This window comes from Nannospalax galili, unplaced genomic scaffold (genome assembly GCF_000622305.1).
Source record: "Nannospalax galili isolate Female #2095 unplaced genomic scaffold, S.galili_v1.0 scaffold2415, whole genome shotgun sequence".
Taxonomy (NCBI): Eukaryota; Metazoa; Chordata; class Mammalia; order Rodentia; family Spalacidae; genus Nannospalax; species Nannospalax galili.
In genome coordinates, this window is record NW_008336309.1 from 86,039 (window position 1) to 101,306 (window position 15,268).

The window sequence follows — 15,268 nt, forward strand, 5'->3', positions numbered from 1 at the left end:
TTTCCTAATGAATTATATATTTTACCTTAACAGAGACAAGAAGTTAATTTTACTGAAACGTCCCATTACCATAGGAATACTTTGCTGTATTTTGGTGACCTAAGGTCTTTTCAGCTGCAAAATGGTATTTGCCTGATTAGAGAGAGAGAGAGAGAGAGAGAGAGAGAGAGAGAGAGAGGAGAGAAAGAGGCTACTGGAGCCTCCTAACTACAAAGGGGGAAAAATAAGTTCATCTGCATGAATAAAATTACAGCTGATAATCAGTATTTACCTGACTATTCAGAGCAGTGAGGAAAGGTATTTTTCACAATTTATGAGTTGCCAGTATATGTGAAACGTCATCTTCTGTGTGCCAGTCAGGCAGTGTGCTAGACCCCTGGCACAAAGAGAGGAACGGCCTTCCGCTACTCTGAGCAGGTACCCAGCATTAAAGTATATGATTGATAATTGAAATGATGAGAAGCTTTATAAACTGCTTCGTTAAAGTTAACATTATGTTTCAGGCTTGGAAGTTATAAACTGTCATGATAGTCCCTAGACAGCTGAGGTATATTAAACATTTCTGGATGGCAGTTTGGTTTTCCATAAGATGTGATTGTTTTGACAGTTACACAGTGATTCATTATCAATCTTAGTGTTTGAAAAGCTAATTTATAATAGAATTCAACCACAAAAGAATCCAAAGAAATTTAAATTTGTTGTAAGAAACCACTTTGACACCCCAAGACAGTGGTGATCTGCCAGGAGCAAGACAGACAGCCATTATTGATGTGTGGACAAATTTTCCTTTCTACCCCATCAGTCCTTTTTGAAATTGGTTAAGAGTGCATTAGATCAAGGAACATCAGTTACTCTCCCACAAGATTAACATTAGCTGATTCGGTCCATTCATTGGAAGCATGTGCCCAGCTTGCAGCTGACTCAAGTTCCTGGGATGGTAACTACTGTTCCTGTGAGGAAAAAAAGCAAATCACACACAAAACTGATGTTTTCACCCTGCAGGAGTTTCATTAACCCTTTAGTAAGTGAGAAAGGTGTCAAGGAATGAAAGAGGAAGTTAAAACCTTGGAACCGGAGGACTAAAAGGATTGTGTCCGTCATCTGTTCCAATTCCTTTATTTCATGTAATGTTTATTGAAGCCCACATCTTTTTCATAAATTTATTAAGTACTTCCAAAAAGCATATTTTTTTCTGATTCCAAAGAAAGAAAAAAAAAACCACAAATATTAAAGGAAAAATCTATGTGTTCTGAATCGACGGAAATAATTTTGCTTTTTATTTTTTCTAGATTTCTTTCTGGGCATGGTGTATGTGTGTCTGTCTGTCTCAGTGTTTAGGAGCACTGGCTTTGGAATCTGGGCATTCTAGATTTGATCTCAACATTTTATGTCTTATCTGTAAAATGAAGATACTAATATACCCTTTCATAAGATTTTTGTGCATAAGATAAAGTAGTTAATATGTAAGATTGAGATTTATATCTGAAGTGCTTTAATTTAGCATTTAATAAATGCTTAATCATCTGGTTTGTGTTGTACAGACTGTCCCTTTAATGCCATAATGTCCTATATTACTTGAGACAGAGCAGGGAGGGCCAAGGAGACACAAAGACATGTTTTCACATACAAATATTTTTAGATACATATGCTATAAACCAAGGAAACTATATAACTAAAATAGTGCCCTGGCTTATAAGACCTGATATTTCAATGTAATATTCTATGAATGTTTAAAATTTTAATGTCAACTTTCAATTCAAAACTTGCCCCCATTAACTTTTATGTCTGTTGGAGTCTTCTTTTGTCAGTAAGTAAAATAAATGAACTTCTTAACAGCTTTTTGGGTCTTTTTAAATGTCTGTGTTGCACATGTAGTTTTCCTATCACCACAAATACTAGTTCCATTGATACACACTTAGTGTATGGTTCCATTTTGTAATTGATTTAATTTCTAAGTTGAAATACAGTTTTGTCCTAAAATGACACATAAGATTTAAAAAATAACTTGAAGGGTAATTTTAAAATTTTTATTTGAGGTTTTTAATACTTATATATAATTGAGTATGAAAATTAAAGTGTTAATATGCAAATAAATCTGTAATTAAATTCTGTGACAAAACATTTTTTTTTCTTTTTCTGTAGCTCAACTGAAAAGTCATTTCCCTGGAGATCAACAGGTATGATTTTTTTTTTTATATTATATAAGGTGTTTTGTATTTTATATATACAGAAAAAAAGCAGTTACGTAGTCGGCCTGTGCATGCTAGGCAAGCACTCTACCACTGAACTTTAGCTAACCAACTCCTACTTAGTTTACCATTTAACTTACTGTATCCTGATAAAGTAAGACAAGCAAAGGGAACATTATTATAAAATCTGTCTAATTATTCATATAAATCAAACCTTTCACAGTGTTTTTTAAACTGAATTGCCTGAGATGTCCATTATCTTTATGTACTCACATGTACAATATTCGGTACTTCTAATCTAGCCTACTAGATTTTAGTATAGTCTGTTTATCTTTTTAGCCTAAACTTAGCACATGAGGCATGAATGACATTAAAAAGAGAACCTGCCACTATCACACATTAGCTGCGGTCATATTCAGTCCTCATTCAGTAAATGGAACTCACACCCACAGCATGTGCAGAGTGCTCTCCACCCAGCTAAGCAGTCAGTGACAGTACAGCATATGCCTGTTCCTCCCCCTACCAAGCCCTATGGAGCTTATTAAGGCAAATAGGGCCAGCAGCATTACAAATGCTAGTGCAGGCCTTTGTAGCCAGATACCTTGACACCCCTCAAGTCTTGATTTGAGAAAAACTTAGATTTCTAAATGCCCATTATCTAAGTTTATCTGCACTTGGTCATCAGATTCTACTGTTCACATTGCTACTTTGCTAAGGAGCTACCCAACAGTAAGACCTGCAAACAGCATTGTAGAGAAAGGAAAGATACTCCATGAAATAATATGTGGTTAATTATGAAGTAAGTTCTGGATAGAAGACTGTCATGGGTAGATGCCACTTGTGAGCTAGTTCTGCAGAGAAATGGGCCTCAAGTCTACGTGGCCTCCGCAGCAGCCATATTGGAGAGAAGGCACTGGCACTAGATCTTAGAAGATGCTATAGGAGTGGGGGTGGGAGGTGGTGTTGAAACTGGTTTGGAAAGGGGAAGATGTAACAGAAGTTACAGTGCTAAACTGGATCACCAGGGACTTTGAATCTCAATGATTATGAAGAGCCACTGGAAATCCTTTAAGAAAAGTCACATAATTTAAATATCCTCAGGAGAAGTTGCAGCATTATGAACTAGAGGGAAGAAAACATGGGGCAAAGAAAGACCAGCTGGAAACTTACTAAAGAATTTGTTGTGGCAGAACATCTGCACTAGGCAGTTGCTGAGAATTTAGGGTCTGGTTTGGTATATGGACAGAGATGTGGTAACTTGGGATCCTAAGCATGGAGAGGGACTGGGAAAGTAAAAATAGAGAGCCAGCGCTGGGATGTGCTTTGGACTACAGTGCTGGATATTTGGGATGTTATAAGGGGCAGATGAGAGTATCGAGTAGTCATGTGTAAATGTGAAAGAAAGCCCTAATCCAGTGTGGAGGAAACACTTCTATTGAGTGGATAGGCCCATGTGCATTCATAGTTTATAGGTTGTTCAGACAGGGAGCCAGTGTGCTGTGAATAGGAGCAGCTGAGTGAGAGCAAGGCTGAAACTCCAGAGAGCAGCTGCAGGAGGGGAAAGGTGCTGCTCTCCATTCTTGGGAGGTAATGAGAGATCTGAAACCCGGAGCCGAGGAGCCGGCAGGGAGCCACCTGGGATGCAGTGTTAGTGCCCCTCTTTGTCACAGCATGTCATGTCTTCACTGAGGGCAGGAGCCATATCTGCCCTGCTCACCAGTGTATTCCAAGGACCTTGTGCCTTGTGTCCCAGGTAATTCACCGCCTGAGTGAATGAGTGCATGCATACATGAATGCATAATAAATGCTGCTCAGCTTTGTCAGTGGAAGGTTTGCGTGAATGCACACTAGCTTCACAACGAAATCCAAAGCCCTTGCAAACTTCGACCTTTTTGTGCTCTCCCTCAGTGTCTAGAAAATGCCCAGTCCTTAACAAATATTGAAGATATCCCTCTGTATAAGCAAAGTATATGTATTAATTTAGAAAAAATGCATATTTTAGGAAAAATTATATGCAAAATATTGTAAGCTTTTAAAACTCCAAAGAATTTAACTTTGATTCTTAACATCTTCACTCAGTGCTCTCAAAACATTGACACTCAAGGCTTGTCCAACATGTAGTCCTTAGGCTTCTTATGTGCTCCAGGGTGGCCATGAATGTGGCCCCATACAAAATCAGAAATTTCTTAAAACATTAAGAAAATGGAGGATTGACCCCATTTCTAAAACTCAATTACATGCTCTCTAGCATGAATTGTGTAGATGACAGTGTCATGTTGTAGTGTTAAAAGGTTGGACACTTGTAGTAGCCTAACAGGACATTACCAGGATTGTAAATCCGCCTGCCTGCATGCCTCCTTCCCTCCCTTCCTCTCCCTTCCTCTCCCTCTCTCTCCTTTCCTGCCTTCCTGCCTCCCTGACTGACTTCCTTTGTCATCGGCTGCCCTGGAACTCAGTGCATAGCTCAAACTATCCGTGCTCAGTCCCCTCATGCTGGGATTATACCATACCCAGTTTTTATTCGATTTTTTTAAATTACAAATTTAATACATACGGTATGACCCTGATTTTATTGTCTCCTTTGTCGCTCTTTCTTTTTAATCCATTGAGATATAGTCCACATGCCCTACACATTTAAACTGAACACTTCAGTGTTTTTAATTTATTCAGAGCTGTGTGCATCCATCACTACAATCAATTTCAGAACATTATTATCCATAAAGATGCCATATGCACTTTAACAGTTGGCACCATTTTCTATCCAAAACTACCTGTCTTAAGCAACCATTATTCTCTTTATGGATTTACTGATGCCTTAGATATTTCAATAATGGATGGTACTGTGGCCTTTGTGACTGGCTTCTTTCACTAGCATCATGTTTTTGAGGTCCCCCCATTGTAGCATGTGTCAGTACTCCATTTATTGATAAGTAATAAGTAATACTCCACTAGATGGATAGAACACATTTTCTTTATCCATTCATGAGTTAATAGGCATTTGTTTCTCCTTTTGGCTATTATAAATAATGCTGTTATAAATATTTATGAATAAGATCTGGGTGTGTGTTTTCACTTAGGTGTTTAAGAATAGATCACTAGATAGGTTTACTAGACCCTAGTGGGCGAACTTGCATTGAGGGATGGACATCTGGCCTTAACATAAGTGACAAAATGCATGAAAGTGGGTAAAGGGGGGTATAAAGATGATTAAGATGTTTTGTATGAAATACACAAAAATTCAATAAAAATTATACAGAATATTAAATAAATAAATGTAAAGAATTTAAAAAAAGAAACTGCTCACAAGGTCAGATGGTAACTCTGAATTTAGCCATTTAAACAATTGCCTAAGTAGTTTCCAGTGTGGCTACAGGTTTGTAACATTCCTATCAATACATTATAAGGGTTTCCATGTCCCTTCCAACACTCCCCATACTTGCCTGTTATAACCATCTTAATGCAAGTAGTGTCTTGCCGTTTTGATGTACATTTCGCTGGTAGCCAACATACTGCTCTCAGGTTACTTTCTACTTTTAGTTCTCCAAGCAGTAAGGAAGGCAGAATTTGCTGTATTTTAATCTTAATAGTACTGTCATATCAATCTTTTTTACTTACAAAAGGTTTCCTTCCTAATTCTAAATGTACTACGCATGCACATATTTTAACTAAAAGAAAATACATAATGACTTATATTCACTCTCCTCATTTAGTTTTCCTATGTGTACTGTACATATTTTCCCTTGTAAGCACAACTGAGAGTTACACTTGGAATTTTTCATATATTCCATGCTATACAGCTCTTATTGCACATGCGTCTTCTATAAGTTTATCTTTTTATATAAATTCATCTTTAACACTGCATAATTTATTACGGAAATTTTCTGTTTTGTTTTGGGTTTTTTTGCTTTTGAGACAGGATCTCATGCAATACAGGCTCTAAGGGCCTGACCTTGAACTTCTGATCCTCCTGTTTCCTTCCCAAGTGCTAGAGTTTAGGCATGTTATCACCATGTCCAGCTCCGGAAGTATTTCTTGAGATCCTTAAACATCTGTATTACATATTCATCAGTGTTTAAAGCAGGCACCCACCCTTTTCCTCTAGGAGCTTCAGACTTAATGGAGGTGAACTGTAGCAGAGATTATAACTATATACACTTAAACTTGATAGGAAGATAAGATATTATAAAAGAAAATTATAAATATGTGCCATATCTGTGTATGTCTGTATTGCTAGATGTTAATATTTTTCTGATTTTTACTATTATAATAATTGTGATAACATCCATATATATAAAATTATATTTACCAGATTTTTTGGAAGTATTTATGGTTTATGAATACGATTAAGTCCTTTGCTATATATAACCAAGTTAATTTCCTAAAAGATTGTATTAAATTTTCCTTCATCCATGTGTATGAGATTGATCCTCTCATAGCCCTCTCTAATGCTGTCATTTGTATTTCTGGATGTCTGGAAAATATAAAAGTACCCAGAAATGAGTGCCTTTTTCTGTTCTATTGAAGGGTTAGTATTTGAGGAAGAGTTCTTTGTAGTTCATCAATAATAGCTGTCAATCAGAGTTTTGTTGGGAAAACAGAATTCATGCCACATAGTTCAATATAGGAAATTTGGTATAGAAATCTGTAGTTATGAAGATGTGGTTTGGAAGATTTGAGAGGTGGAGCTAGATGGTCAACACTTTAGAGACAGATGTTGCTGAGAATCTGCTACCATCCCCAGGACTCAGGCAGAGGAGTGTTTGACTTTGTCAGGGTCTGAAACTGGAGCAGGGCTTGGATGGGAGTTGTCCTGTATTCATTGGAACCAGAAAAGAGATGCACCCCATGCCAGAAATGCCTCCTGAAGTTGAGCCAGAGAGACACCTGCCTTCTCTATGTCACTCTCCTCCCATGCAGCAGTTGGTGCCTAGCTGACTGGGCTGGAGAGGGCAGCTAGAGAATTTCAGCTACCATCACCTGCAGGCATTGTGTCATGACACAGTGCAGAGAAAATGAAGACACATGATGGGAGATGCAGGGTCTGGGTCCTTGACATCCTTTCTTTCATCCCTTCTCTTTGACCACCATCTGGAGAATTTGTGTCATAGCCAAGTAGCAAATACACCATTGTGTGCTTGACGTTTTTCTTTATGTTTTTCAAATCACATTTTGGTGTATTTTTTAAAAACTGTTCATCGTCTAGTAGGCTATATAGTCATCTCATAAGGATACATAAAACTTGTGTACATATAAGCAGTAAATATGTTCAATTTAAATACATAACAAATACTTCCCAAGTAGCTCCCCAAACACACTAGCAGTATAGAGATACTGCTGTAGGAGCTCAATTGCGGGCACCACAGCTGGGCTTCCCTTGCTGCCTTGAAACTACCTAGCCCCTTTTCTCTGAGTGCCACAGCCCAAATCCTTATTCAGACCTGGGAGCTGTATTTATGTATTAATTATTTTTTGAGGGAGAGAGGATATTAACGTTCAAATATAGCAGTCACACTGGCAGTTGCTGCACTTGTCTAATTTCTTAAACAGAATTAGCCATACTTAGAATACCTGAATTATAACCACAACAATAAGCTACTGTTACAAAGGCAGGAAAATTGAAAATTGATTTTATGAATAAAAGTAAAATCTGATTCTTTTCCTCATAGATACAGATGCCCTTTACAAGCTTGAGTGAAAATTAATAATTGAGATAAAAAGTGATGGTTTTGCTATTCCTTTTACTGTAAAGCCTGCTGTGTTTATTTCACGGATGCCAAAATATACACAGAATGTAATATGAAAATCAACGTTGGCACCCAGAGTAAGCCAGGGTGGCTTTCAGATGTAAGGGATATTCAAAAGGTCTTCAGTGTGCTGTGTCTTTGGCTTGGCCTCAACAAAAACCACATCTTCATTCATTTTCTTGGTTCTCGCTATAAGAAAGGATTACACAAAGGGAATTGGGAGTGAAGGTCTTATTGTTCTCATTTTTCTTTATATTTTTTACTTGTACTTTCAGACAACTTCTCTGCCTTTTTTTCTCCCTCTTAATGTTTTACAGATTTGATTTGAAAAGTTCATCCCTTTAAAAGCCTTCCAGCAACTAGGTGAATTGTGAGTTAGGCACAGTGTTGATGTCTGGGAGACATCTTCAGGATGGTACCTTCTGTTGAAATGCCAAAAACTGAGCCCAGCTGCTGAATTTGTTCTTAAATAGCCAACTTGCTACAGAGTCATTTTCCAAGGAAGAGCTTAGGATGCCTTAAGAAACATGTAGGCAGAAAAATACCTATTTCTTTATAATTTGGCTCAGGAAAATTCTAGTTTTCTTGGTTTTGATTGGTAGATAAGTAGTTGGTTTATAACCTGTACTAAGGATGAGAGTCTGTTTGAAAGTAAAGCTTTTGGGTAGAGGTAAAGCCAAGATTCTTAAGTTTGGGAGCTGAAAGAGACACTTCCCAAAGGGTGAGGAAGAACTGAGTTGGCAGTCCACCGAACCCTTGTATCCTTCGGGTCTACACTGCAATATAAGTAATGAAGTTTTTTGGAGCGCAGGCCGTCCGTCCTCAGTGCTTCGCCTTTTGCCCTGTCTTCATAACTCTGCATTTCCCAGCTTACCAAAGGTACATTTTTGCTTTCTGCAGGATAAATATGAGTCTTTTTGTGTTTTCTGAGGAGGAAAGTTTATCATTTTTTGCCTCAGTTTTGTATTTACCTTAGCCTCACATTTCTAACAATGCCATCTGTGTTCTACTCTAACAGGAGTTTAAAGGGATCATCCTCCTGTCTCCTTTTGGTTTGATGTGTGTCCCTTCTCATTGCTCATTTCTGCTGATACATCTCTTGACATGTTCCATATTTGTACAATCATTTATGTTTCAGGTAACTTTTAAGAAAGCAGAAAATTAACATCAGAATCCCAGAAAACATGTTATAAAATAATAGTCCTGAGGAAGGGCAGAATGCAGAATGCAGAGGGAAGCACAGAGGCTCTCTCATGATAGAAAAACTATATTGAATTTCTTTTGTGAAAAGAAATGTTTAGGTTTAACTATTTTAAGGGGAAAAATTATATCAATTCTATTTTTTTTTAATTAGTAAGAAGCTTTATAAAGTCAGAGACTGAGTCCTTTTGTCTGTGATTGCTAGTTGTTACTCAGATCCTTCAGCCACATCTTGTAAGATATAAGTTGCTACAAATCACAATTTCACAGTTTTTCTCTTCCAGAAAAAAGAAAATTACTAGCATCTGAAATGTTGCCAATTTGAGTATTTCTATGTGAAAAGTAGGGGTGGGAAACCAGTCTCAGAAAACTGTGAATTAGCCCAGGAGCCACCCACCTTGCAGAGCTGGCAAACACTGGTCTGTTCCACCCACCACACAGTTAAGCCCATTGGTTTCTTGTTCTTGCTTAGGGCCAGAGGAATGTTAATGTTGTCTTTACTGATTTGTTTGGGACTGGAGACCAACCTAGGGCCTCGTGCATGCGTGCTAGGCAAGCACTCTTCCACTGAGCCGTGCTATATATCCCTATCCTCTTTTTACTTTGAGACAAAGTCTCAGAACTGCCCAGACTGGCTTCAAACTCATTCTGTAGCATAAGCAGGCCTTGAACTTGGGAACTTCCTACTTCAACTTCCCAAGTAACTGGAATTACAAGCTTGAAACATCAGGCCTGACCAGGCCTATTATTTTAATAGTGACATGGTTCCTACAAGATGAATGTAAAATAAGGCATTGGCGGTCAGAAGCCAGATATTCAAGAGGCAAAAAAAGATTAGGGTTTCTCAAAAAGCACCAGGTCAGGGACTGGAGAGATGGCTCAGTGGTTAAGAGCACATACTGCTCTTGCTCTTTCAGAGGACCTGAGTTCAAGTTCCAGCACCCACATGGTAGTGGCTAACAACCATCCATAATTCCAGTTCCAAGAGAATTTGACACTCTCTTCTGACCTCCACAGGCACTGCACAACACAAGTGCATTTACATACATGTATCAATAGACACTCATACACATAAAAATAATAAAACTTTTTTAAAAAGCACCAAGTCAGCAAAAGATATTGAAATGAGGGAGGGAGAGGCCATCACATGTGTCCAGTGGAAAGAATACCTGGGAAAAAAAACACTACTAACTCATTCTCTCTTCTTTTTCTCTGCGTAGGTACATGTAATAGGTATGGTTATAGTATGGGATGGTACAGGAATTTGTACTTTACCTCCACAATACTACATTCATTTACTGTACAGTGAATATATTAAAACATAGTTTAGGCATATCGTTTATCTATCAGTCCTGTGTAACATTAGAAGTTAATTCATTCTGCTAAGTTTAAGACTACAGGGGTATGTCTTGCATTTTGTTTATGCATGTAAATTTTGTTTCTAAAAATATATAAATAGAAGTTTCTGTCACTAGGGTGAGGATAAAGCATGCTCACAGAGGTTGTGAAGATAAAAGATAAATGAGAGACTAGACTTAAGACAATTTATCTTATTTTTTCCTCCATCTGGAGCAAGTAATTTGCAACACAAAAAGCATCAGCTCATCATGAGATAAGACATGAGCTTAAATGGGAACACGTTATGCCTCCATAGAAGTATGCAGAATTTATGAAGGAGATGCAATAGGAATTGGTGTTAGATTGTACATATTCATGTCAACTCTTAGATCAGCAGTCATGTAGAAAAGGATTAGTATTATTGAAGATCTTGAATGTTATGATTTATTATGGCTATCAACTGTGCAAATGGCAGAACTTAACATAGTCACTCCTGTTTCTCTTCTAAATGCCAGGAGGATAAGAATTTCTTTTTATATTTTATTTATTTTTATTTTTTGTGTATGAGTGTATTGCCTGCATGTGTATAGGTGCATCCATGTCATGCAATGCCCACAGAGGTCAGATGAGGGCATTGGATCCCCTGAAACAGAGGTTAGGACAGTTGTTAGCCACCATGTGGATGCTAGGACTAGAACCCAGGTCCTCTGCAAGAGCAGCCAGTGCTCTTAACTGCTGAGCAGCTCTCTAGCCCCAAGAATTTCTTTTAAAACCAACTTTAATCCAACTTTTAAGCCTCCCTTATTTTTTGTAGGCCTAATCTAGCCATAGTCACATGAGACAGCTTTGATACTAGAAATGTGGTATTGTAGATTCTTTTTTTTTTTTTTTAATTTTATTATAAGACAGTCTTGTGGTATAACCCTGGATGGCCTGAATGTCACTCAAGATGGCCTTGATCATGGGCAGTCTTCCTGCCTCTGCCTCCAGAATACTAGGATTATAGGTATACACCACCATGAGTGGATGGTTCTTGGTTTTTAATGTTTTGTTGCAAAAGTTAAACATGCTTTATGTTTTTTGGAACTTAAAAGTCTAGACACATTTGTAGTAAAGTGAAAGTGCCTATATCAACCCATACCCCACACCTCCCACATCTACCTAAAGAACAGAGAATGAATTGTGATGTGTTTTATTCTAGGCATTCCTTTCTATATATGTGTGTCCGTAAAGTCACATACCTATGAATTTGATTTGTTTGACACAAATGATCATACACTATTTATTGTTCTATGACTTGATTTTTTTTTTTCTTAGCAGCATGGTAAAATCATGTGTTTCCATGTCAGGATATACAGTTATGCCTCTGTCTTTTAATGACTGCATAGTATCCATTGTTAAGAAATGTTATATACAACAGTCTCTTAGTAGACATTTGTTTTATACAGTTTTTCACTTCAAAAAACAATGGCAAAGATTTTCTTTGCACATCTGAGTATCACTGTCACATAGATTTGTAGAACTGGATATCCCTGGGCAGGAGTGCCTGTCCAGGTTTTTACATTCAATTAAATGTAAAATGGTCTGTAGCGCTGTGGATACCAGCTAGAATTCCCATCTGTGCTCACTGTGTTACCAGAGTATAGGAATGGAAATCTTGATGCACATTTAAAATTTTAGTCACTTATTAAGCTTCTTAGAAACTTTTTAAAAAGTCATGTGCTTTAAATTTGCCCGTTGTATTAGGTTTTATGGCCACATTAAACAATAAAATCATTTAAAGAAATCCTTATTAAATATTTGGTAAATCATAACATTCCATAGAAATTTCAACATGCCATGATCATTCTACTACTTGATTAATTTTTATATAGACTACAAAACACCATGATCTTGGAATTTAATTAAATTATTATAATGTTTTCTGCCAGTTTTGCTTTCTTTTGTCCTCATATCTGACTCAAAGGGATCAGGCATTTTGTTTGTTTGTTTGCTTAGAAATAATGTAATAGCACTACCAAAACAAGGAGAAAGCAAACTTTTACCATCATGGGAGGTAGTTAGGGTTCCAGCCCCTCACTCCAGAGGTTTCCAAACTTCTCTGCACATTAGAATCACCTCTGGAGCTTTAATGTCTTGGTGATAAGGCCTCCCTACACACAATTTAATTCAAAACTTGGAGTGGGAACCAAGCACCACTAATCTTTAAGTACATAAAGTATACTTAAAGGTATACAAATTTTGAGAACTACTGTCTTATTGTAGAAACTAGTCATTAAACAAAAGAATTCAAATGCCTGTCCTGAATAGATTATGTTTCTGAATAATCACCTAGCCCCAGCTATTACTGTCAATGTATTCCATCGCAATTCCTGCTGATAAATGTTGGAAGAGTAATCAAATTGGGAAGAAAAAAAAACTAATTTGCAAACTTTAAATGAAAGAATTCAAGCAAAGCTTGTCAGTGAGTGTTTGAATCAGTAGATTTTTAACTCAAGCTATATTTTAAAATCACCTCAAGTTTTTGTTTGTTCTAAGCCTATAATTTAGGCTTAGTGTAATTGAACTAGGTAAAGAACTAAGGCAGCCATAGTTTTTATAATTCCATTATTCTACAACCCAGTGATTACAGTCTGCAACCAAAGTTGAGATCCTAATGAAAAAATGGCTGATGGTGAACTTGACAGCAGAGGCATCAGGCTACTGTTGCCCAAAGTGGCTGATTCAATAGCAGTCCTGGGGGTTTTCATGTAATGGACTGTGAAACACACAGCACCCTCCCTACAGTGTTCTGGACTGAAAGTTTTTAGCTTCTCTACTTATAAAAAGTACATAAATGATACCATAGGGGAAAAAAGCAGCAGACAAATCTAGAATATGAAGCATCCTATAGATTTCTTGCTGTGGTTCCCTCAGTAAGATAAGACTCGAAAATTGGCAGTGGTAACCCCTGTCTAAAGATTAAGGAGCATAAATAATAATTGTACTAAACAGTCAAGAGAGCCTCCTTTTAAGCTGACTAGTATAAGGCATCTAAACAGAAAGGTTTCTGAAGTACAGATAGAAGTATTGAGATTTGGATGATTGAAATGAGAGATACTAAAATTCTGTAGCAAAGAAAGAAAAAAGATACTTGGAACATAATAAGTGTAGGAGAATGTTGATAATTATTAAATCTGAGATTTATATGTAAAGGACCAGATTGGGCTATTATGTCTGACCCTGTCTCAAAAAGAAAGAAAGAAGTACCCAGTACACAACAAGCAATCAATGGACATTTGTTGAATGAGTACATACACGAGTGACTTCATGGCAAGTATCTGGTTCAATAGTTTTTGAATGTTTTTATCTGTGACCTCTTTATAAAGAAAGAAAGAAAGAAAGAAAGAAAGAAAGAAAGAAAGAAAGAAAGAAAGAAAGAAAAAAAGACATAAAGGATAAAGGACAAGAGACAAACTGTGTAGTTTGGGGGGGGGGTCAGTCTTTCTACTTTAGAACTAGGAGTTGATCCCAGTGCTTGTGCTTGGGCCATCACCAAATAAGAACACTAGTATTTTGCTCCAGCAGACATGCGTCTGACTGGTCTAAACCACTCATGTATATAAATGAACACATCCCCAAAGCATGAATAGAATGTTAGTACTCTGCATGAAAATTAGATACCTGGTTTTACTCTTTGATATTTTATGTTTGCTGCAAATAAGTGTTTAAATTTTCTCATACTTTCTGTGATTTGTGAACAAATGTTGTATTAACTATCTGAAATGCAATTTAAATGGACAAGTTTGAAAACTCTTCCTCTTCCCTTCACTGCTTCCCCAGCGTCCAGAGCCTTGGCTCCTCCATTTATGGCTGTTGCTCTGGGGGTCAGAAGGGTTGCGATCCATCTGCAGTTCCACATTTCATTCTTTTTTTTTTAAGACAGGGCCTCCCTGTAGTCCCAGTTGGCCTGAAATTCAAAATGTAGACCAGGCTGGTCTTGAACTCACAGAGATCCACATGTCTCTGCCTCCCAAGTGCTGGGATTAAAGGCTTGCACCACTGCCCAGTCCACATTGCATTCCTTTTTTTTTTTTTTTTTTTTTTTAACTTCTAAAAGGAAGAGTTTATTTCAGCTTATGGTTCCAAAAGGGCAAGAGTCCATCATGGCAGGGAGGCATGGCAGCAGAGGTGGTTAGAGGAGGAGTGGAGTCTAAGCTCTCAAGCAGGCACAGGAAGCAAAGAGCAACTCAAGATTCGGCAAGGCTTAATAACTCTGTAAGCCCACCCCCAGTGATGTAGTTCTTCCAGCATGGCCACACCTTCTAAGACCTCCTAAAACTGTGCCACCAACTGGGGACAAAAATGTCCCAATACTTGGAGCCTATGGGGGACTTTTTTTTTTTTTTTTTTGGTCTTTTTGAGACAGGGTCTCCCTGTAGCCCCAGCTGTCCTGGAACTCTCTATGTAGACCAGGCTGGCCTTGAATTCACAGAGATCTGCCTGCCTCTGCCTCCCAAGTGCTGGGATTAAAGGCATGCACCACCAAATTCTTGTGTGATAGTTTCAAGTGGTGAGACTGCTGATGTGTACTAGCATACCTAGCTGTTGGTACTACCACACCCTATAGGAATCAAGACCCTGATGTTTCAGAGCAGTTAGCTATTAAACTTGGTGTCTGGTCCATTTTTTTTCAACTTTATATTTTGTAAGTTGTTGTTTTTGCTAGCTTTCCTTTTATAGTTCTAAAGTATACATGTTTGTATGTTTGTTTGTTTGCAGAGGTAACAACAATCTTTAATGTTTAACAAATTAGCT

At 37.6% G+C, this 15,268-nt stretch overlaps 1 protein-coding gene across 8 annotated transcripts in view; it reads left to right on the forward strand.

Moving 5' to 3' along the window:
* Positions 1-15,268, forward strand: part of Pkp4 (plakophilin 4) — a gene marked incomplete at its 5' end in the record, with an annotated part of 104,214 nt that overhangs the window by 20,275 nt on the left and 68,671 nt on the right. For all 8 annotated transcript variants that reach the window (XM_008831019.1, XM_017797610.1, XM_017797608.1 and 5 more), the window contains 1 exon segment: positions 2,143-2,177. In XM_008831019.1, coding sequence (XP_008829241.1) covers positions 2,143-2,177 — 35 coding nt within the window.